Source organism: Zea mays, chromosome 8 (assembly GCF_902167145.1).
Source record: "Zea mays cultivar B73 chromosome 8, Zm-B73-REFERENCE-NAM-5.0, whole genome shotgun sequence".
Classification (NCBI taxonomy): Eukaryota; Viridiplantae; Streptophyta; class Magnoliopsida; order Poales; family Poaceae; genus Zea; species Zea mays.
In genome coordinates, this window is record NC_050103.1 from 113,826,022 (window position 1) to 113,850,044 (window position 24,023).

At 55.3% G+C, this 24,023-nt stretch overlaps 1 protein-coding gene across 1 annotated transcript; it reads right to left on the bottom strand.

Annotated features, from left to right (window-relative positions):
- Positions 1 to 1,419: 1,419 nt before the first annotated feature.
- On the bottom strand, positions 1,420 to 5,059 carry LOC103635716 (uncharacterized). Its single transcript, XM_008658101.4, has 5 exons — positions 4,135 to 5,059; positions 3,849 to 3,975; positions 3,507 to 3,748; positions 2,782 to 3,365; positions 1,420 to 2,684 (listed from the first exon to the last, which is right to left on the bottom strand). Exons 1-5 carry the CDS (start codon positions 5,057 to 5,059, stop codon positions 2,340 to 2,342), a joined length of 2,223 nt encoding a protein of 740 aa, XP_008656323.1. The 3' UTR covers positions 1,420 to 2,339.
- Between the last annotated feature and the right edge of the window lie 18,964 nt (positions 5,060 to 24,023).

Here is a 24,023-nt window from a genome sequence, read left to right on the forward strand (position 1 = left end):
ACCAACACTTTTGGAGAAAACCGAAAATCTGAAAACCCGATTGGCGAGCTAAACAATCTTGGAAGATCCATCATGACCACCAATGACCGATTGAATAAGCAATCCCACAAACTCACAGGAAAGCCACCACTTGCATCTCTCATAGGAAACAACAAGAAAAAAAAATACTTAGGAACATTACCCGGGATATAGTTGATAGGCGAATGCAGTTCATTCCATAACGCCGCCTGGAGAACAAGACAAGGAAGGAAATCCAACCAACAACGAAATCTAGAGCACTCCGAGTTGACGTCGCGACATCCTTTCCTTTTTCTCGCCCTCTCCTGCTCTCTCTCTCTCTCTCTCATTTTTCTCTAATTCAAAGGAAAATTAGATCATAAAGTTTCTTTCTCGCTACTGATGTTGAAGATGATTGCTTGCATTTGTGTTGTCGTACTTTCTCTTCCATGTTGATGATGAGCCTTCTAGTGTTAGGCATTTTTGAGACGAAGGCTAAAATATAATGGTTGAACTTGTGTCATTAACGAAGAAATTGCAAATTTCTCGAGAGAGGGCAAGAGAGAAAGAGAGCATCAAAGATTAAATCAAACCATACTACATTGTAAGCCTGTGAAGGACCGAGGCGACTAGAGACGGTGAATGAGAGACAATCAAATTTTACTGCTTAAATATGAATTTAAGCACTTCACTTCAATTGCGATGAAGAAAGTGTTGAAACTAAAATCATATCAACAAATCAGTGATTTCATATTTTAGAAATGTTCCTAATACAAATAAGATACCAGAAAAACAAATGGATAGCAAACCGGACACCGAAAAGTCTGAATCGGTCCAAAACTGTGTCGTGAAAAGTGCTCATTTTAGCAGCACGAAATTCTATTCTCGAATGCAAAACTGAACCAAATGAATTCTAATTAAAATGAAATTTTGCACACAACTATACAACTATGTTTCTAAGGTCTCCACAAATTTTGAGTTCAATCGGACTTGTGAACCAACCGCATATCGGATAATACGAACAGCATTGGGATTTTATTGAACGAACTCAAAACAAGATCAGCTAAGATCGCAACAACAAACTACACCAATAGTGCGTAAGAAGTGATCCTAAGAGTATATCTCACCCACCAACAAATCTCAACAACCGAAACACAAGAACTCAATGGTTCTTCTCAAATTTTCAAGAGAAGGGAAGGAAAGGACTCAAGAACACAAGACTTAAAAAAATTCAGCATGGGAACAAACTGAGATTGAAGCCAATCGAAAGTTTTGGGTCGTACTGGCGACACTTCCTCGGATTAAACTTGCAGATCGCAAGCACAGTCGACTGTTATAAAATCACTGCGGATCCCTCGGCTCAACTGGTGACTACCTAGAGAGAAAACTAGGAGTTCTAAAACAAGAAGCCTAAACAAATGACAGTCAAAATATACTGAACTAACCAACTCTCCCCTCTATTTATAGAGGGTTATTTCTATTTCCTACAATATCCCTATTTACATAGATTCTATCCACTTACACCAACTCATAGGTTTTCGATCCGACAGCCACTCGCTTCACACAAAGTTGTTTCGCTTTGACGCACTCTTCAATGTGACGCCACGTGCCGCCACCTGTTCCCTCCAAAACCGCCGCTACCGAGTTTTGAGGTCCAAACTCAGCAAAACCCGCCATCGGTGGTTGAGGCCCAAACCACCAAACCGTTGTGAGTATCGCACCGCGTGCGCGTCTCCCACCTCCTAGACACGTGTCCCGCCCGTCCTCGACTGCGTCGGCAACATGGTCCCTTCCGCCAAGTCCTCACGCGAGTGTGTGTCCTAGATGTCAGATAGCACGGCTGGTCACCCGTCTGCTCCGGTTCATCTGCCAAGACCCAGCCCTCGTACATGACATTCACCTCAGTCGTCGACCACCGTCTCTGTGCTCCAGACCTGCACACCACAAGCCGACCAAAATGATTGCACATACATAATCTTACATTTAGTCAGCCACTGATAACCCCATAGTGCTACCCGTTGGCAATCACTCATCAACTGGAATCACAAAGAACAAATCAATCTTGTGTTCGCAGCCTGTAAATCATTAGCTAATATATGTCTTCCTGTGTCTCTCATGATAATATATTTCTGAACCATATGCAAGAATGCCACGTTCCAGTTTCCCCTAATTAAACTGGTCCGATCCTCCGATGACCAAGTAGGTGTTCCTGATCAATATTATTACACACAGGCGACGACAGAAAGTCCAAATAAATAAAAGTACTAGAATACGATGTGCAGCGCGCGCTTATTCAGTCTCTCACTGCACCATTATATTTAGTGAGCGGCCGGCTCCGACCCCTACTTGCTGCCGGAAGGACCAGCACAGTTGGAAGAGGGAACGCTGTAAGGACTGGCATCATCGTCCTTTGATGTATCAGCACCGTCGGAAGGGATGGCAGTGTTGGAAGGACTGCTGGCAGCAGCTTCATGGGAAGAAGGACCGGCAGCAGCCCTATTCGAAGGCCCAGCACCGCTGTTGCCGCCCCTCTCGTTCTCCTGCATTCCTTTGTTGATCACGTCGTAAAGCTCCGCCTTCTCGCGCTTGTACATTTCCATCTTCTGCTTCACGGCGAACAGCCCCCTCGGGCCAACCCTAGCCGCAGTCTGCTGGAGCTTCGTGATCTTCCTGTTGATGCAGTTGACCTGGTGGTACGTAGTGGGGCATCATGCATGTCATCGATCAACAACAACCAAATCAAACGACGTGGATGATGAACGAGCTACGTACGTACGTACGTACCCTGCGCGAATACAGCCGATACGTAGCGTCTTTTTGGCAAAGGCGTCTGAACGCCGATGAGGATCCAAGCTTCGGTTCGTTAGCGGAAGCTTCGCCGCTCATCTGCAGGTACGTCGACGTCGTATCCTCCTGAGCCGCCGCCGCCGGCATCTTGGAAAGCGACTTGCTCTCCTTCCTCTCGAGCTCGGTCTGGCGGAGCTGCTCCACCAGGCTTGGGTACAGCAACACATTGGCACCGGACTCTGGATCGTACGGCTCAACGAGGGAAGACTCGAGTATTTCTGGCTGGAACCCTTCCCATTTGAACGCAGCAAATACGGCTCCGGCATCCTTGCTACCGTCTTGCTTCCGCGAGATCACTGCAGATCGAGGGGCAGCTGCTCGTTCAGCCCCCTCTGCAGGAGCATCGGTGGCTTCTTGTTCCTGCGGCGCCGTCACCGCAGGCACAGGGATTGCTGCCTCCGCAACCCTAGGAGCATCCGTGTTTTCTGCCTGTTCCTGCTGCGTGACTGCTTCAGGCGCTGCTGCTTCCGCTACGGTGGTTTGTTGTTGTTCCTGCGGCGTGATCCCCGGCGGCTGAGCAACTACGCATGCATGCGATAACAATGGCATTACGACTAGGGCATCAGGGTTTTCAATTTACAGGAAGCATGGGCATGAATGGCCTATATATTTTTGAAAGAAAAATGGCATATATATATGTACATCAGAATTTCGACCCTCACCAGTTGTTGCAGCAGGGGCGGCTGAGAGTATGCTGTTCAACATATTGACCTCGAGCCCCATATGCGCATGGTGGTGGTGGCTCGCTGGTGGCGGCGCGGGGGTGACGACGGCGTTGGTGGTGGTGTATTCCGCCGCCGCAGCACTGTCGTAGCTAGAGTGCATCTGCCCGCTGTTTCTTTTCATCATCTCCACGCTGCGCGCTATAAAATTGTGAACCCACACGTGGTTGCGCCTGCGGAGACTGAAACAAAAGGGATGCAACACCAGATTAATTGAGATCGTTCTTTATAGTATATATATACAATAATACAGCCGTTAATTGTTGTGTTTGAGACACTTACTCATGGTGCAGCAGTTGGTCCGTATGGAAATGGCCATCTGCGCCGATGGACATGCGATCGACGATCGCATGCTGGAAAACCATCCCCGGCTCCGATGCATGCACCGTGAAATGCATCCTCCACCTCTCTGCATAAATGTGTGTTGAGAAATCTGAGAACGAAATGTGTGTCGTTGGCCGGGGTGAATTGGTGTAGAATTTAAACTACATGGGTTCATAGGCATAATACAAATGAGCTCTAGAGAAATTAATCGGAGTTGGACAACGACACACTTCCTTATAATTACCATCTTGACGCACAACCTCCCGGACTGAGTGGCACCGGGAGCAGTCGAGTTGGCCGCGGACGATTGGCCGGAACCAGACGTCCTCCTTCACAGGGTACACGTCGTTGATGAGCGCAGCCGCACCACCGCTGCTCTCCCCGCGTTCAAGGTTCCTGACGACAGCCGCAAGCTCTGCCTGCCCATTGTTGACGAGCTGTTCGTACAGCGAAGGGCTCGGGCGATGAGGGTGGGGGATGACGCCGCCATCGGCGAGCAGCATCTGCATGTTACGCTCGACCAAAGAGGCTTCGTCGGCCCCGCCGTCGCAGAGCATCGTCGTCGGTTCCGCAAAGCCGCCGCCGCCATACGCATGACGACGATGCATCTCGGGGGGCAGCATTTGATGACTCGGCTGCTGGATGTCGTTGTTGTCTATGGCCATCGGCTGGTGGTACTCTACGTCCAGCATGGCGGATGATGGCTGGTAGTTCCCGGCAGCGGCGTCGACGATGGGCGCCGCCGGCACAGGGAGGCCGAAGTCGGGCGCCGCGTTTAGCGTCGTCTCCAGCGCCGGGTGTCCCTGGAACTCGGTGGTCGTCAGCGCGTGGACGCCAAAATCCGGCGCCACTGTCGTCGTCAGCGACTGGTGGAGCGCGGGGTGACCGTGGAATCCAGTTACCGGCGCCTGCTGGAGGCCAAGATCCGGCGCCACTGTCAGCGTCTGTGGTGGTGCCGGGAGGCCCTGGCCGCGGCCTGATAAATCCGGCGCCGCGTTACTCAGCGTCTGTGGCGCCGCCAGCTGGTGGCCCTGGACATGATCGGTGGTATGGCGGAGCCCCACTCCAGTGCGCTCCGGTTCAGACAAGGGGAACATGTGAGCCTCCGGGCTAGGGCAATGCAGGAAGCGGCCGACGTCGCCATCGGCATCGTATGGCTCGTCGGACATGGGTTGCAGCGGTGTCTGACGATCACCGGAGGTTGGCGGCGCATGTAGAGGCCAAGAGGGTGTGCGTGGGAGCGGGGAAGATGTCGGATTTGTGCAGCAGTGAAACGCCTGGCCATGGACGGTGGCGGCGAGCGAGAGGGGTATTTGTGTTTTGTACGACGACGCCAAGGGGCGCGCGGCGGTTGGCGGGGTTTTTACGCGCGCGCGCGACGGGGCGCGACGGTTGGCGGCGGCACCGGTTCGCATGCGCGCGCCACTGTCACACACTCACACTGTCACGTGCCGGGTTTGAGTTTGGGCGCGGTTTGTTTGTAGCCATCAGATGCGCATCGAACCGTGCCGGGTGGAGGCAACCGTATGCATGCCGGGGACTTGGGGACACCGAACACGCGTTGCCACTTGCCACGTAATAACTAAATGACGGCACGAATGATTCCCTGGATGACACGTGCCTACAATGTCATAATGCGTCTATTGTACCGATTTTTTTGCATTTTAGTTTTTTTAAAACATATTTAGACATCTGAAAAAATATTTTCGTTTTAAAACTCTTTTTTCGATGTTATAGAGTGTGATATGGCTCGACGTAGCCTATAGCGCCAAGTTATTGATATGCGTGTGCAAATCGAGCTTACGGTAACGTGAGTACGTGACCGAGCTCGACCTCGACGCATGACACCCAGCTCCCGTCTCATGCACATGCAACGTTGCGACTTGCGAGAGTGAGTGGGCCCAAAGCAGCACATGCACATGCAACGTTGCCTCCTAGCTCTGTCTGTCGGTCAGAAACCGCTAATCCTACTCGGGCCGTCTGCAGCTTGCACACCCACACACGAGAATCTGATTAGGAGACTTAACTTTTTATGAGCTAATAAAAGATGCATTTTTCACTCCAGCTGTAATTATGGAAGGGGCCAACAATGGATGCTTCGGTTAGGACTAGAAGAAATGCTCGTGGCTCATAGTCTCGTTCGATTCGTGGACAGTTCGGCTCGACTCGAATCGGATCGTTTGAATTTTTTAATGAGCTGAGCTGACATCTCACCTCGGTTCGTTAATAAGCCATCTCGGTTTATTAACGAGCCAGCTCACGAGTTAAACGAGCTATCATATTTACTATAAGCATATCATTTATGTAACAATTGATAAACATGTTATATGTATGTGTGTCTCTCAAAAATTGCATTCGAATTTGTTAAATTAAAAATGCAAATTTTGCAAACAACCTCGATGGAAAAAGTATTAAAATAAAAGTTGTAGAACTTCAAAATTTATGAAACGACTTTGTAGTTTAAAACTTTTTCGTTTGAATTAGTTGTACAAATAATTTTTCTACTGGCCCCTAGCATTAGCAGTTCTGAAAAACGCCACTGCAAATGTGTTTAGAACCCCATGTATAGAGCTTCTCTGTGCTAGTGTTAAATTAAACTATGTGAATATAACTGTGGATTAAAATGATGAACATGTATGTAAATTGTGAATTGATGAGTGATAAGTTGTGTTAATATAATTTGATGTTACATCATTGATGTTGTCTGTGAAACTATATAAGTATGATTACTATTTTCTAAAATTAAATAAAAATTAATTATAGTATATACAATTGTTTTTTCTACTCTGGCTCTCGAGCTAGACAAACTAATTCAAGCTTGTAAACAAGCCGAGTCGAGTTTGACTCTATGGCTCGTTAGCCAAGTCGAGCCAGCTCGAACTCGGATGAGTCAGTCAAGCTGGCTCTATATCCAACGCTAGCTTCAATATCGTGCTATCCCTTGTGTTATATGTAAACACGAATACATGCATCTGTCGAACGGAGGTAAAAGATGCCTTTATTACCTTGTGTTATTGAAAAGGAAATTACATGAAATTAATATCCATTCATGCACAGAAGAAATTACAGAACAACTAACTAAACATTCAGGACACTGGCTGTCACACAGAGAGAGACACGTACAAAAGCATAAGTGGACTCACACTACAACCGAAGCAATAAAACAATTTGAGGCTCCAAACAAATGGTAAATCGTAATGAGCGGTAAATCAAACGCCGCACAAAATTAGCATGCAAGTCCTGCATGCAAAAGATTACCGTAGCGTCTACTCAGTAACACAGTGGCAAAGGCCTACGTGCTAAAGAAGCAACCACAATGTACATCCACAGACGGCTAGATGTTTTCCACAGTAAAAGTAGACAGATAAAATTCCTGAAGACGAACCATAGAGATCTGTTGTAGCTATAATTTATATAGACAAAATATTGTAGAAGCCGTAATCGTAGTTGGATTAAAGTCACAGTGAACATATCGTAAGCTGCCAGCTCGGTTTACACACGTCAGCAAGGTCAATACCTCGGCGTACGGGTTATGGCGTCGAGATCTCGGCGCTATGGCCTATGACGTCGAGAAAGGGTCAAAAAACATGAATACTTCCTCCAGGGTCTAAATTTGAAAAAAAGGAAAAATGCAAAAAAAACGGTCTATCGATAAGTGTATTTACTCGTCTACCACAACAATAAACTACACACTCTATCCCAAAATATAATTCGTTTTAGAGTCTATTTTGTTTCATAGACTAAATGTTACTCCCACTCTTTTAGTTCATATTAGTTTGTAAATTGCCAAACACAGGAACTAAAGAGGTCTTTTAGTCCCTGTATTTGGCAATTTAGGGACTACAAAGGAGGAACTAAAGTTTTAAATGTGAATGTAGTTTATATGCATGTCTACATTCACCATTATTCATTCAAATATGGACAGAAAAGGAGGGCTAGAAAAAACTATATTTTTCGACGGAGTGAGTATATAAATTTCGATGGATTGGATATAAGCTAATCATTGTCAAAAATAAGTTATTTTCGACAGTTTAAGCCTTATCTCCGACAACAGTTTGTTGGTCTTAAGTAGTCAGAAATAGCATTATTTTCAACGACTACTGTCGGCATTAGCTTCTTTCCGACCACCACTTAGTCGCTGACGATAACATTATCTCACGACCCTGAATGTGTCTAGCAGGTCCCATCTCATTTATGTCTGACAGTATGGGTGACCGTCAGACATAATGGTATTAACTCTTACGTCACCAAGTAGTCGTCGAAAATAAGCGAAGTGATTTCGATGGTAGTCGTCAGATATTAAGCTACTGCTTACGACGGCTTCGGCGCAGGGCATCGGAAATGATCAATGTTGCACTTGATGAATGAAATATTTGGATACAGAAATGGTTTATGCCATGCTTTGCAAATGAGGGAGCAGGATATTGTGAATGCAATGGATCTTCTTGAGTTCACTAAGGTAGAATTGGCTGTTTTGAGAGAAGATTCGGGATGGGAAGAATTCCTTAAGAATGTCTCTTCTTTTTGTGAGAAGCACAAAGTTAAAATTATTGATATGGATGCCAAGTATAAGTCTATTCAGAGAGACAAGAAGTTCTATAAAAATGACATTAATTACCACCGGTTCCGTGCTTATATGTTCTTAGGTGTCATTGATAGGCAAATTGTTGAGCTTAATAATAGGTTTTGTCGGGGACCATGATTAGGGGTACCCCCAAGACTCCTAAACTCGGCTGGTAATCACCATCAGCACAAGCTGCAAAGGCCTGATGGGCGCGATTCAGGTCAAGGCTCCGTCCACTCAAGGGACACGATCTTGCTTCGTCCGAGCCCAGCCTCGGGCAGGAACAGTAGACCCAGGCAGATTCACGTCTCGCCCGAGGGCCTCCTCAAGCAACGGGCGCACCTCCGACTCGTCCGAGGCCCAGCTCGGGCAGGCTTCGCAGTGAAGCAACCTTGGCCGGATCGCCACGCCAACCGACCATATCGCAGGAGCATTCAATGCAAGGATCACCTGACACCTTATCCTGACGCGTGTTCCTCAGTCGACAGGGCCGAAGTGACCGCAGTCATTTCGCCCCTCCACTGACTGACCTGACAGGAAAACAGCGCCGCCTGCCCTACTCCGACTACTGTGCCACCCGCCAGGGTGAGGCTGACAGCAGCCAAGTCCAGCCTCAGGCGCCATAGGAAGCTCCGCCTCGCCCGACCCCAGGGCTCGGCCCCCGCCTCGGCCTCGGAAGATGGTATCCGCCTCGCCCGACCCTAGGGCTCGGACTCAACCTCGACCCCGAAAGACGGTCTCCGCCTCGCCCGACCCCAGGGCTCGGACTCAGCCTCGACCTCGGAGGAGTCACCACCTCGCTCGACCTTGGGCTCGGTCCGACCACGCTACAAGGGGATACAACATTACCCTACCCCTAGCTAGCTCAGGCTACGGAGAACAAGACCGGCGTCTCATCTGGCTCGCCCCGGTAAACAAGTAATGATGGTACCCCGCGTGCTCTCATGACGACGACGGTTCTCAGCCCCCTACGGAAGCAAGGAGACGTCAGCAAGGATCCGACAGCCCCGACAGTTGTGCTTCTACAGGGCTCAAGCGCTCCTCCGACGGCCACGACATCACATGAACAGGGCACTAACACCTCACCGACAGCCACGTCGGCATGTACATAGGGCTCTGGCTCCTCTCTGCTAGACACGTTAGCACATTGCTACACTCCCCATTATACACCTGGACCCTCTCCTTACATCTATAAAAGGAAGGTCCAGGGCCCTCGTACGAGAAGGTGGCCGCGCGGGAGGACGGGCTGACGGACAGGCTCTCTCTCTCTCTCTCCCTCGCGAACGCTTGTAACCCCCTACTGCAAGCGCATCCGCCCTGGGCGCAGGATAACTCAAGCCGCGGTTTTCCCCCTTGTGTTCCATCTCGCGCCGACCCATCTGGGCTGGGACACGCAGTGAGAATTTACTCGTCGGTCCAGGGACCCCCCGGGGTCGAAACGCTGATAGTTGGCGCGCCAGGTAGGGGCTTGCTACGTGTTGACGAACAGCTTCTCGTCAAGCTCCAGATGGGTAGTCTCCAGCAACATCTCCAGCCCGGGACGCTGCTCCGTTTCGGGAGTCTCGAGTTCATGTCCCTCGACGGCAGCTACGACATGGTACTCCTTCCTCCGCCGCGCGACAACGACAACGACGGCCGTCAGCCCGCCCGACGGCGGCGGAATCGACGACGTCTTCCCCGCGTGGCGGAAGAGCAGCATCCGGGTCTGTCCCGTCACCTTCCCCGCCGACGGAGGAGGAGGCGGGGCAACCATGGCCAAGCAGGAGGCGGCACCTCATCGGCTGTCGAGCGAGTCGACGACGTCGGCGCCCCAGCGGGGACACGTCGGGCGTTGACCTCGCGTCTGAGACGAAGACGAGCGTTGTTTCCCCGCAACACGCCAACCCCAAGCGGACGGATGATGCCAGCACACTCACGAAGGACTTGCTGGGCATTAGCCTCGTACCAGAGATAACGGTGCAGTCCGTCCCCGACGCGACTTCGTCACCATCCGTCGATCAAGAGGTACCGTCCATTTTCCACCCTGTGCCTTTTAGATTCAGCTTCGACCCACCAAGCGACCTTGCTTCGGTTGACGCTTTCATAAAGGCATATCCTAACCTTCCGGGGTACCATATGTGGTCAACCTAGGACCGACTGATGGCCGTCTCGACCTACGGGCCCCCGGGTTCCGAGGAAGATGACGAGCCCGACTCTGGTTGGGATTTCTACGAGCTCGATAACCCCAGTGCCATGCGAGACTTCATGGCTGCATGTGACTACTTCCTCTCTGATTACTCTGATGATGGCCACAGCCTTGACGACGAGGACTGTGGCCTAAGTCGCGAATGTTTCCACGTCGATCTAGGGGGTTTCGACGAAGGCAGCCATCTTGGTATGCCGGAGGACGGCGATCCCCCTAGGCCTGCGCCTCGCGTTGACATCCTTCGGGAGCTAGCTGTGGTCCCAGTCCCTGCGGAGGGTCAGGACGCACAGCTCGAGCAAATCCGTGAGATGCAGGCCAGGCTCGACGAGGAAGCAGGACAACTTGTGCAGCTCCGGCAGAACATCAGGCAGGAGTGGGCAGGTCAAGCACCAGCTGGAGAAGCGCGTCATCTGGCCCAGGACGTCCAGCACCGCATCGCCGACGATGCCAGGGCAAGGGTGCCCCCGACTTCCAGTGGGGTCGGCCAGAACTTGGCTGCAGCAGTGTCGGCGTTTCGACCCCGGGGGGTCCCTGGACCGACGAGTAAATTGTCGCCGCGTGTCCCAGCCCAGATGGGTCGGCACGAGACGGAGCACGAAGGGGGGCAAAAAGGGAGACATGCAAAAAGGGGAAACCCGTGGCCTTCGTGTTGCCCTGCGCCCAGGTCGGGTGTGCTTGCAGTAGGGGGTTACAAGTGTCCGCGTGGGAGAGGGCGAGAGACTTTACGCGTCGTCCCGTTCCCCTACGCGGCCAACCTTCTCGTAAGAGAGCCCTAGACCTTCCTTTTATAGGTGTAAGGAGGGGGTCCAGGTGTACAATGGGGGGTGTAGCAGTGTGCTAACGTGTCTAGCAGAAAGGAGCTAGCGCCCTAAGTACATGTCGTCGTGGCAGCCGGAGAGGTTTTGGCACCCTGTTCATGTGATGTCGTGGTCATCGGAGGAGCGCTGGAGCCTTGCGGAAGGACAGCTGTCGGGGCTGTCGAGTCCTTGCTGACGTCTCCTTGCTTCCGTAAGGGGCTGAGAGCCGCCATCATCATGGAGCACGCGGGGCACCATCATTATTTGTTTACCGGGGCGAGCCAGATGGGACGCCGGTCTTGTTCCCCGTAGCCTGAGCTAGCTAAGGGTAGGGTAATGATGGGCCCCCCTGTGACGTGGTCGGTCCGAGCCCTGGGTCGGGCGAGGCGGAGGCTCCTCCGAGGTCGAGGTCGAGTCTGTGTTCCGAGGTCGAGGTCGAGTCCGAGCCCCGGGTCGGGCGAGGCGGAGACCGTCGTCTGAGGCCAGGGCTGAGTCCGAGCATTGGGGTCGGGCGAGGTGGAGTTCGTCGTCTTCTGGAGCCGAGGCCGAGTCCGAGCCCTGGGGTCGGGCGAGGCGGAGTCCGTCGTCTTCCGGAGCCGAGGCTGAGTCCGAGCCCTGGGGTCGGGCGAGGCGGAGTCCGTCGTCTTCCGGAGCCGAGGCTGAGTCCGAGCCCTGGAGTCGGGCGAAGCGGAGTCCGTCGTCTTCCAGAGCCGAGGCTGAGTCCGAGCCCTGGGGTCGGGCGAAGCGGAGTTCGTCATCCGAGGCCGAGACGGGGGCCGAGCCCTGGGGTCGGGCGAGGTGGAGCTTCCTATGGCGCCCGAGGCCGGACTTGGCTACTGTCAGCCTCACTCTGTCGAGCAGCACAGCAGTCGGAGCGACGCAGGCGCCGCTGTCTTCTTGTCAGGACGGTCAGTGGAGCGGCGAAGTGACTGCGGTCACTTCGGCTCTGTCGACTGAAGAGCGCGCGTTAGGATAAGGTGTCAGGCGATCCTCGCATTAAATGCTCCTATGATACGGTCGGTCGGTGTGGCGATCTGGCCAAGGTTGCTTCTCGGCGAAGACTGGGCCTCGGGCAGCCGAAGGTGTGTCCGTTGCTTGAAGGGGCCCTCGGGCGAGACGTGGATCCTCCGGGGTCGGCTGCCCTTGCCCGAGGCTGGGCTCGGGCGAGGCGAGATCGTGTCCCTTGAGTGGACCGAGCCTTGACCTTAATCGCACCCATCAGGCCTTTGCAGCTTTGTGCTGATGGGGGTTACCAGCTGAGATTTAGGAGTCTTGGGGGTACCCCTAATTATGGTCCCCGACAGTAGCCCCCGAGCCTCGAAGGGAGTGTTAATACTCACTTGGAGGCTTTTGTCGCACTTTTTTGCAAGGGGACCGACCTTTCTCGGTTGCGTTTTGTTTCGGTGGGTGCGCGCGAGCGCACCCGCCGGGTGTAGCCCCCGAGGCCTCGGAGGAGTGGTTTGACTCCTTCGAGGTCTTAGTGCGTTTCGTGATGCTTCGGCCGGTCTGGTTGTTCCCTCATGTGAACTGGCCGTAGCCCGGGTGCATAGTCGAGTCCCAAGTTCTCGGGCTGGTATGTTGACGCTGTCAACGGTTTGGCCAGAGCCGGGTTTGCGAGAGTAGCCCCCGAGCCTCCGCACAGAGCGAGAGGACGGTCAAGGACAGACTCGACTTTTTTACATACGCCCCTGCGTCGCCTTTCCGCAAGGAGGAGGGGGGGAAAGCGCCATGTTGCCCTCGGAGGGCGCCGAACATGGTGTCTCCAGTGAGTTACTAACGGGTAATCCGAGTGGACGCCCGTGCCCCATTTGTTAGGGGTCGGCTAGTGGCCCGGAGGCGCGCTCCAAAAGTACCTGCGGGTGATTTGCCGGACCCGGTCCCCTTTTGACGGGGTCCGAGGGCTCGATGCCTCCCTCTGGTGGGATTCCGTTACAAAATCGTTCCCGTCGGTCTCAGAAATGTCCTAGGGTACCTCGGGAGCGTAGCCCGAGCCTTGGTTATGTATCGAACCTACCCAGGGTCATCCCTCGCTCTGTGTCTGAGGCGGCTGTCGAACCCTTCGGGGGCCAGCCTACGAACCCCTGATCAGTAGTGGGCGCGGAGCCCGAGTTTCCTGAGGCGGCCGTTGAACCCTTCCGAGGGGTCGGCCTTCGAACCTCTGACCAGTAGTGGGCGCGGAGCCCGAGTGCTCTGAGGCGGCTGTTGAACCCCTCCGAGGGGCCAGCCTTCGAACCTCTGATCAGTATGGGGGCTTGGGGCCCGCTTCCTTCGCGGAGAAGGATCCCTTTCGGAGTATCCCCTTTCTCGATCCCTGAGGCAAGAGAGAGAGAAAGAGGAAGTGGAAAAGGATATGAAATCGAATGATGTGGCGCACCTTTTTTGACGCGGTCATTATGGCAGAGGTGAAGCGTCGCCTACTTCGCCTGCCAATGGTGCCGCCTGTCCTGCCGCAGAGTTAATGTGACGGGACGAGTGGCCCGCGGGGCGGCCGTTGTGCGTACGCGAGCCGTTCGAGGAACGGGCGTCTCGCTTTGAGTTTTGAATCTCGCGGCGGGTTCGGGCGAAGTGTTGAACGGGTCTCGTATGAGCCTTTATATATTCGGGAGAGGGACCGATGACGGTTCTTTACTCTGCTGCTCGCCTCCCACTTAGGTTTTCGCAACCTGAGGGAGTAGCCAGAGAAAGGAAACCGCGCACCCAGTCCTTTTCGCCGCCACCTCTTCTTCTTGGTGATGCCGACCGGGTGACCATTGTTTCGCCGCGCGACCCGTGGCCTTTCTCCACCGTCACGGCGGATGACCTGGAGGCCCTTGTTGCTGAGGGTTTGCTTTGCCCTCTCTCTGGTGACTCGCAGCCGGAGTGGATGGCCCCTCCGAGCGGAGCCGCCCCGTCCCCGCCGCCGGGGTATGTGGTGAGCTTCGTCTCCTTTCACGAGCGGGGGTTCGGAGTGCCGGCAAGCCGTTTTATGCGGGCGATTCTGCACGTCTCTGGGGTGGAGCTGCACAACCTCAGTCCCAACTCCATCTCGCAAGCCGCCATCTGCACGGCGGTTTGTGAAGGATACTTGGGGATTGACCCTCACTGGGACTTGTGGACCCATCTCTTCTCCACAGAGCTTTTTGCCTCGCCGACGGGGGAAAGAAGGGTCTGCATGGCGATGCGGGCCGGTGGCTACATCCTCCAGCTGAGGCAGGCGCGGGCGATGCAGTACATCCCTGCCATCCTCGCGTCTTCGAACAAAGGGTGGCAGCGCCGGTGGTTTTATCTCCGAAATGACGACGGGAGGCTCCCGTCGTTTTCTCAGTGAGTGGTGACCGCCGCCGCCGATAACTGGCGCTACGGGACCCCGCGCGACAGACAGAAGAATCTCCAGCCCCTTCTGAAGGCCCTGGAGGAGCTGCGGAAAGGAGGGCTCACCACCACGGGGGTGGTTGCCGCCATTCATCGCCGGAGGGTGCTCCCCTTGACGGAGCGGCGGCTGCCGCTTTGGGAGATGACGCCGGGGGTCGACTTGGAGGGTTTGCGGATGTCCTCGGATCCCCTTCCCGTCGACGACCTCCACAGGCGGGTAGCCGGTACGGTAGGGAAGTCAGACGCCGGCGCCCTTTCCCAGCTTTTGATGCGTCCCGATCGTGGGTGTGTGTCCTTGGTGAGCGTCCGCTCCTTCTTTCTTCTTGTGTCATATTGCCCTTGATTCTCACAGCCAAGACTTTTCGTTCGTTTCCAGGAGGTAGGGACTCATAAGCCTTCCCTGCCACCGGTCCCGGAGGACGCGGTGGACCGAGCTGCGAGGAGGGTCGCCGCGGAGAAGAGGAAGCAGAAGAAGGACGCGAAGAAGGCTCGGTCCCGCAAGCGGACGCGGGCTCGAGACGCCTTGGGAAGGCTCCGTCGTCGGCAGGAGAGGGACGGGCTCCCGAGGGAGCCATCGCCGGAGATGCCTGACGATGACGACGACGATGAAGACGATGATGAAGACGACGACATGGCTGCCCGCCTCAGCCTCAGTCTGGATCTGAGGCTGGGCCAGGGGTCGTCAAGCCAGCCCCCGAGCGGGCTGGTGCCGTCGGTATCCAGGGCCGGGACGTTGGGGTCCCGGTCCGAAGAGCGGGGGCAGTCCGAGGGGGTACTTGACCCCTCGGCCGAGGTAGTTGAGGTGACCCCGGGGAGTCAAGCCAAGCTGCCTGTTCCCCGAGAACCGTTGCCCGTGCCGACTACACAGGAGGGCTATCCTCAGGTCATCGTGGCTGCGCCTGGGCAGTCCGTCCCCCGGGTGCCTCGGGCGCCCAAGGCGAGGACGGTACCGAAGCCGGCAGCGGGGCAGACCTCGGCGGTACCTTCAGGGATCGAGGTGCGAGAGACCTCCCCACAGGCACGATTGATCATGGCCCGGAGCGGGTAAGTATCTTAGGATATCTTCGTCCTGGCTCCTCCTTCGTATGTCCTGGTCCTGATTTTCCCTTTCTCCTTAGCAAGCGGAGGCACGGTTCGACCGGTCTGGCTCCCCGGAAGGTCCTCAAGACGGCGGCGGCTTCTGCAGCTAGTGTCGCACCGGGCCTCGGAGGCCAACTGACCCCATCGCAAGACGCCCCAAAGCCGGGGGCTCAGGCAGCACCAGTTGCAGTTGGGCTAGCTCCCGAGGCCGACTCCTCTGTCGAGACGGCCGTCGCGCCAGGGGAGGCTGCTGGCGCGGCTGTGGCCTTGGGCCCACCAGACGTATTGCCGGCGCTGGCACCGGCTTCCGCCGAGGTCGTTGCCGTTCTGGCCGTGGAGCCACCCGTCGCCGCCGATGCTGAGATGGTCGAGGCGTCGCTGCCTGTTGCCTCGGAGGAGGGGGGCGTGGAACCGCGACCCGTTCTGGGGGCGGCAGCCTCGTCCCTTCGCGCCGCAGTCCCGACAGGCGGCGTCAGTCGCTCCGGTTCTGGACCAGTGGGGCTTCGGATCCTCTCTTCGTCCTCGACGATGAGCGAGAGGAGCAGTCTTGGGACGAGCTTCGTGAGTGTGCCGAGGCGACGGTGGGGTCGCTTCGGTCGACCTTGGAGGTCCTTCGCAGGGGCATTCCCAAGATCCTCCAGGTAATGAGTTCAAACATACCTTTCGCGTGATCAAGGCATTCTTTGTGACGCCCCGCTTCCTTTCCTCAGGATCTGACGGATCTGAGCGCCGCCAAGTCATCGTTCATCCGCCGCGAGGCCGATGTCTGGGGCTCGCTGCGGTCCCTGAGGACCACGCTTGCCGGGGCTACCGAGCGCCTCTCCCAACGGAGTGCCGAGGTGGCGGACCTTCGGTTGCTCTGTGTCGATCTGGGAGAAGAGGCAGCGGCGGCACGCGTGGAGGCGCAGCGGCAGCGGTCGGAGCTTGGCCAGGTCATCGGCGAGCGGGACCAATCTCGGAGCCGGGCCGCCGAGGCTGAAAGCCGGGCTGAGGCTCTTGGAGTCCAGTTAGCCGAGGCGTCTGCTCGGGCCGGAGCCCTTGCGGCAGACCTAGCCGTGGCTCAAGCCGCATCCTCGGAGCAGTGTGCCCGAGCCAAAGGTATGCCTTGGCTGTTTTAAGATTTTGATTCCGCTTCGTTCCTCAACTCATGTTTGAAGTCTTCTGCTTTGGTTGTTTGTAGAGCTTGAGTCTGCCCTTGATGAGTCCACCAAGGCACTCGCCCAGGTGGCCGAGCAGAGGGAGGCCGACCACGCGGCTATGTTCGAGGCCATCTCGGCCTTCTGCCGGGTCTTTGGTTCCGACGACGTCCCCTCGGGAAGCTCCCCTCAGAGTTGCCTACAGGCCTTGGGTGACCACGCGCGCGGCAGACTCCGCGAGGCTCTGCATCACGGTGTCAGGCGGGCCTTCGCCATGCTCGCTTCCCACTATGACGTGGATTTGGAGCAAGTCAGCGAGGGGTATTGCCTTCCCGACGAAGATGAAGCTGCCCTGGCCGAAGTCCAGAGGCTCGACGCGGCCGCCGCGGGCCCAAGCGCGGTGCTGGCAACCACCTTCCAGGCAGAGATCCTTCCTCTTGCGCCGTCGTCCGAGGCCGGGGCGGATCTTGCTGAGGGTGGGGACGAAGCCGAGGGCGCGGCTCCTTCTCTGGGCGACGCCTGATTCTGCCGGAGTAGTTTATTTTGAATGCATATGTGTCTTTCGCGGTGTCTTTCGCGGCCGTCGAGGCCCGAACACTTTATTATCGTAATATAAGGTTGTGTTTCTTTTCCTTCCGTTTTGCGTATCCGGACCCGTTCGTCAGTAGCAAGGTAGCTTGCCCAAGTAAGAATTATTTTTCGTGGTAGGCGACGAGTGAGGTATCCGCATCCCAGAGGCATAGGAATCCCTCGGCTCGGTCGGCCTTGCCACTTACATGCACCCTTATTCATTTCTTGGGGTCCTGTTACTGATATAGCCAGGAGACGCGAAAGTCTTTTTTGATGGAAGACTTTTTTCGAGGAAAATTTTGACGCGGAGGGGGTTCCCCCCTTCTAGCCCCCGAGGGAGGGTCGGGCTTTGCCGAGGCAAGGCTAACCCTTCCTTGATGGTTAGACTTTGTATGTGAACGAGGTGTACGAACGACTTGAAAGCATCTTAAGGGTAGAAGCGACGTAACTGTCGGATGTTCCAAGCGTTGCTGTAGACCTCGCCTTGACTGTTGGCCAGCTTGTATGTCCCAGGCTTCAGAACCTTGGTGATGACGAACGGCCCTTCCCAGGGAGGCGTGAGCTTGTGCCGCCCTCGGGCGTCTTGTCGCAGCCAAAGCACCAAGTCGCCCACCTGGAGGTCTCGGGACCGAACCCCTCGGGCGTGGTAGCATCGCAGGGACTGCTGATACCGCGCCGAGTGTAGTAAGGCCATGTCCCGAGTCTCTTGCAGCTGGTCCAGTGAGTCTTCTCGGTTTGTTCGATTACTTTGGTCGTCGTAGGCCCTCGCCCTCGAGGAACCGTATTCTAAGTCTGTGGGCAAGATGGCCTCGGTCCCATAGACTAGAAAGAACGGTGTGAAGCCCGTGGCTCGGCTCGGCGTCATCCTCAGACTCCAGACCACCGAGGGGAGCTCCTTCATCCATCGCTTGCCGAACTTGTTGAGGTCGTTGTAGATCCGTGGCTTGAGTCCTTGCAGAATCATGTCGTTGGCACGCTCTACTTGCCCATTCGTCATGGGGTGAGCCACGGTGGCCTAGTCCACCCGAATGTGGTGATCCTCGCAGAAGTCCAGGAACTTTCTGCCGGTGAACTGGGTGCCGTTGTCGGTGATGATGGAGTTCGGGACCCCAAAGCGATGGATGATGTTGGTGAAGAACGCCACCGCCTGTTCGGACCTGATGCTGTTTAGGGGTTGGACTTCGATCCACTTGGAGAATTTGTCGATGGCGACCAACAAGTGCGTGTAGCCCCCGGGTGCCTTCTGCAAGGGACCAACGAGGTCCAGACCCCACACAGCAAATGGCCAGGTAATGGGTATTGTCTGCAGAGCCTGAGCGGGCAGGTGGGTCTGCCTTGCGTAGAATTGACACCCTTGGCAGGTGCGGACAATTCTAGTGGCGTCGGCCACCGCGGTCGGCCAGTAGAAACCTTGTCGAAAAGCGTTTCCAACAAGGGCTCGAGGCGCTGCGTGGTGACCGCAAGCCCCCAAGTGTATTTCTTGTAAGAGCTCCTGGCCTTCGGTGATGGATATGCATCGCTGGAGGATGCCTGAGGGGCTGCGGTGGTAGAGCTCCTTCTCGTCCCCCAGCAAGACGAACGACTTGGCGCGCCGCGCCAGTCGCCGAGCTTCGGCTCGGTCGAGGGGCAGCTCTCCTCGGTGGAGATATTGCAGGTATGGGGTCTGCCAGTCTCGATTAGGCGGGACCCCATTCCGCTCTTCCTCGACGTGCAGTGCCTCACCTTCGGGGGCCAAGGGTGCCTCGGGCTGAGCCGAGGGTGCCTCGGGCTGGGCCGAGGCCTTCTCGGGCTCGGGCATGTCGTCGGTCTTGACTGAGGGTTGATGTAGGTCTCGGGAGAAGACGTCCGGGGGAACCGTTGTCCGCCCCGAGGCTATCTTAGCCAGCTCATCCGCAGTCTCGTTGTATCGTCGGGCGATGTGGTTGAGCTCGAGCCCGTAGAACTTGTCCTCCAGGCGCCAAACCTCATCGCAGTAGGCTTCCATCTTCGAGTCGCGGCAGTGGGAGTTCTTCATGACTTGGTCAATGACAAGCTGCGAGTCGCCGCGAGCGTCGAGGCGTCGAACCCCTAGCTCGATGGCGATGCGCAACCCGTTAACCAGAGCCTCGTACTCGGCCACGTTGTTGGACGCCGGGAAATGGAGGCGCAGCACGTAGCGGAGGTGTTTCCCGAGGGGTGAGATGAAGAGCAGGCCCGCGCCCGCTCCTGTTTTCATCAGCGACCCGTCGAAAAACATGGTCCAGAGTTCCGGTTGGATCGGAGCTGCTCGAAGCTGGGTGTCGACCCATTCAGCCACAAAGTCCGCCAAGACTTGGGACTTGATGGCCTTCCGAGGGGCGAACGAGATTGTCTCGCCCATGATTTCCACCGCCCACTTTGCAATCCTACCCGAGGCCTCTCGGCACTAGATGATCTCCCCCAGGGGGAAGGATGACACCACAGTCACCGGATGAGGCTCGAAGTAGTGTTGCAACTTCCGCCGCGTCAGGATCACCGCATACAGCAGCTTCTGAATTTGTGGGTAGCGGATCTTGGTCTCGGACAGTACCTCACTGATGAAGTAGACCAGCCTCTGGATGGGCAATGCATGCCCCTCTTCTCGTCTATCAACCACGATCGCGGCGCTGACCACCTAAGTGGTAGCGGCGACGTAGATCAAGAGGGCTTCTCCGGCAGCGGGAGGCACCAGGATGGGCGCGTTCGTGAGGAGCGCCTTTAGGTTCCCGAGGGCTTCATCGGCCTCAAGGGTCCAAGTGAAGCACTCAGCCTTTCTTAAGAGGCGGTACAGAGGTAGGCCTCTTTCGCCGAGGCGCGAGATGAAACGGCTCAGAGCCGCAAGGCATCCCATGACCCTCTGTACGCCTTTCAAGTCCTTGATGGGCCTCATGTTGGTGATGGCCGCGATTTTCTCCGGGTTGGCCTTGATGCCCCGCTCGGAGACGATGAACCCCAAGAGCATGCCTCGGGGGACTCCGAAGACACACTTCTCGGGGTTGAGTTTTACGCCTTTCGCCTTGAGACACCGGAATGTCGTTTCAAGGTCGGAAAGGAGGTCGGAGGCTTTCCTCGTCTTGACTATGATGTCGTCGACGAAAGCCTTGACCGTTTGACCAATGTGTTGGCTGAACACGTGGTTCATGCACCTTTGGTATGTCGCACTTGCATTCCTCAAACCAAACGGTATAGTAACGTAGCAGTACATGCCAAAAGGTGTGATGAAAGAAGTCGCGAGCTGGTCGGACTCTTTCATCCTGATTTGGTGATACCCTGAGTAGGCATCGAGGAAAGACAAGGTTTCGCACCCAGCAGTGGAATCCACGATTTGGTCGATGCAAGGCAGAGGGTAGGGGACCTTCGGACATGCTTTGTTTAGACCAGTGTAGTCTACACACATCTGCCATTTCCCCCCTTTCTTTCTCACAAGCACAGGGTTGGCAAGCCATTCGGGATGGAATACCTCTTTGATGAACCCTGCAGCCATCAGCTTGTGGATCTCCTCGCCTATGGTTCTGCGCTTTTCTTCGTCGAATCGGCGCAGAGGCTGCTTCACGGGTCGGGCACCAGCTCGGATATCCAGTGAGTGCTCGGCGACCTCCCTCGGTATGCCAGGCATGTCCGAGGGACTCCACGCAAAGACTTCGGCGTTTGCGCGGAGAAAGTCGAAGAGCACTGCTTCCTATTTGGGGTCGAGCTCGAAGCCGATCCGGATCTGCTTGGAGGCGTCGTTGCTGGGGTCGAGAGGGACGGATTTGACCGTCTCTGCTGGCTCGAAATTGCCGGCATGGCGCTTCACGTCTGGCGCCTGTAGGATTACGGGGATGCTACACTAGCGCAAAACAAAATTTTCAACCCCATAACACCAAGAACTACTGCGGTTATAGGTCATGGAATTACCACTAGACGCGCAGAGCAGCGGAAGACGTCTCGATGTAGACGAACACGTCGAGCAGTGCCGTGCAGTCGCCGGCGTCCTTCACGTCCTCGCACGGTTCGTCCAAGTGCTCCAGATGCAGCACCTCCGAGGTATCCACACGTACAGGGAGGAAGCGCCGCGTACCGAACTGCTAGGTTCGCGACGGCGGCTTGGCGAGGGCGAGAGGCGAGCGGCGGCTGCTGGTTTGCAGGTGGCGAAATAGGTTATCTCTTAACCGTGCCCCCGCCCCTCATTATATAGGCGTTATGGTGGGCTTCTGACGCCGAGGCCCATCATTAACCCTAAAGCCTAGTCTAATTTCGGATCTAATCCGAATTAGGCTTCCTTCCCCTTAAGTGTGTGACCCTATAGGTTCACGTACAAATAGACATAGCCCGAGTACTCTTACTTGGTCCAATAATTGACAGCGGCCTCTAGCAAGACATGTCAACTCCTATGTGTACGTAAAGATCATATCAGACGAACCATTGCGACATTACGTACATGTTGTTCCCTTTGTCTCACGATATTTGGTCTGGCTCTAAGCTGACCTCTCTTTCTCGATACTGTGAATTGGAATCCTTTCAATGGTTAACTCTTAACCCTAGCACGGCCATGCATTTCTTGATCCAATCACTCGAGGGGCCCAGAGATATCTCTCTCACAAAGAGAGGGACAAATTCCATCTTGACTGGCCATGCCTCAAAGCATGCTTCCTGACAAACCCAAAACTACCTTTATAACTACCCAGTTACGGGATAGCGTTTGATAGTCCCTAAGTAAGTCAATTCACATCTTGAGAACATGCGACAATCTCAGGTCTAAGGATACAGTATTCATGTTGCAAGAAGAGAACTATATTACAATATCTCACGTTGGGTCGGTCCAGCCTCATGTCATACATGCGCCCACATTATTAGTTTAACATCTCCATGTTCATGACTTGTGAAATGTAGTCATCAACTAATACATATGCTAGTCATCGACTCTGACTAGGGACATCATTTAGAATAACCATATAAGTAAAGAATCTCACAAACAATTCACATAATTGCTAATCAATACAAGCTGCCTTCCATGGATATTCAATTAAGCAATATATATATCATGGATACAAAGAAATATGCTCATCTCTATGATTATCTCTAGGGCATATTTCTAACAGCGCCTCCTTGGAGAGGCTCTCCAGGTCGGCGATGAGGGCCTCGGATTCGGCGAGGGCCTCGGCGTAATCCACGCACTCCACGTCGCATTCATACACGTGTCGGTACATGGGGCCGACGGTGATGACCCCATTGGGGCCCGACATCTTGATCTTGAGGTAGGTGTAGTTGGGGACGGCCATGAACTAGGCGTAGCATGGCCTCCCCAGCACTGCGTGGTAGGTTCCTCGGAACCCGACCACCTCGAACGTGAGGGTTTCCCTTCGGAAGTTGGAGGGAGTCCCAAAGCAGACGGGCAGATCGAGTTGTCCAAGGGGCTGGATGCGTTTCCCGGGAATGATCCCGTGAAAAGGCGCCGCGCTTGCCCGGACCGAGGACAGATCGATCCGCAGGAGCCCGAGGGTTTCGGCGTAGATGATGTTGAGGTTGCTGCCTCCGTCCATGAGGACCTTGGTGAGCCTGACGTTGCCGATGACGGGGTCGACAACGAGCGGATATTTCCCCGGGCTTGGCACGCGGTCGGGGTGGTCGCCCTGGTCGAAGGTGATGGGCTTGTCAGACCAGTCTAGGTAGACTGGCGTCGCCACCTTTACCGAGCAGACCTCCCGACGCTCTTGCTTGCGGTGCCGAGCCGAGGCGTTCGCCACTGGCCCACCGTAGATCATGAAGCAGTCGTGGACCTCGGGGAACTCCTCTGCCTTGTGATTCTCCTTCTTGTCGTTGTTGTGGGCCCTGCCACCTTCCGCAGGTGGCCTGGCCTTGTGAAAGTGGCGCCGAAGCATGACACACTCCTCGAGGGTGTGCTTGACGGGCCCATGATGATAGGGGCACGACTCCTTGAGCATCTTGTCGAAGAGATTGGCACCTCCGGGAGGTTTCCGAGGGTTCTTGTACTCAGCGGCGGCGACAAGGTCCGCGTCGGCGGCGTCGTGTTTCGCTTGCGACTTCTTCTTGACTTTCTTCTTGGTGCCGCGCTGAGTGGACGCCTCGGGGACATCTTCCGGCTGGCGGCCCTGGGACTGCTTGTCCTTCCGGAAGATGGCCTCAACCGCCTCCTGGCCAGAGGCGAACTTGGTGGCGATGTCCATCAGCTCGCTCGCCTTGGTGGGGGTCTTGCGACCCAGCTTGCTCACCAGGTCGCGGCAGGTGGTACCGGCGAGGAACGCACCGATGACATCCGAATTAGTGACATTGGGCAGCTCGGTGCGCTGCTTCGAGAATCGCCGGATGTAGTCCCGGAGAGACTCCCCTGGCTGCTGGCGGCAGCTTCGGAGATTCCAGGAGTTCCTAGTGCGCACGTATGTGCCCTGGAAGTTGTCGGCGAAGGCTTGAACCAGGTCGTCCCAGTTGGAGATCTGCCTTGGAGGCATGTGC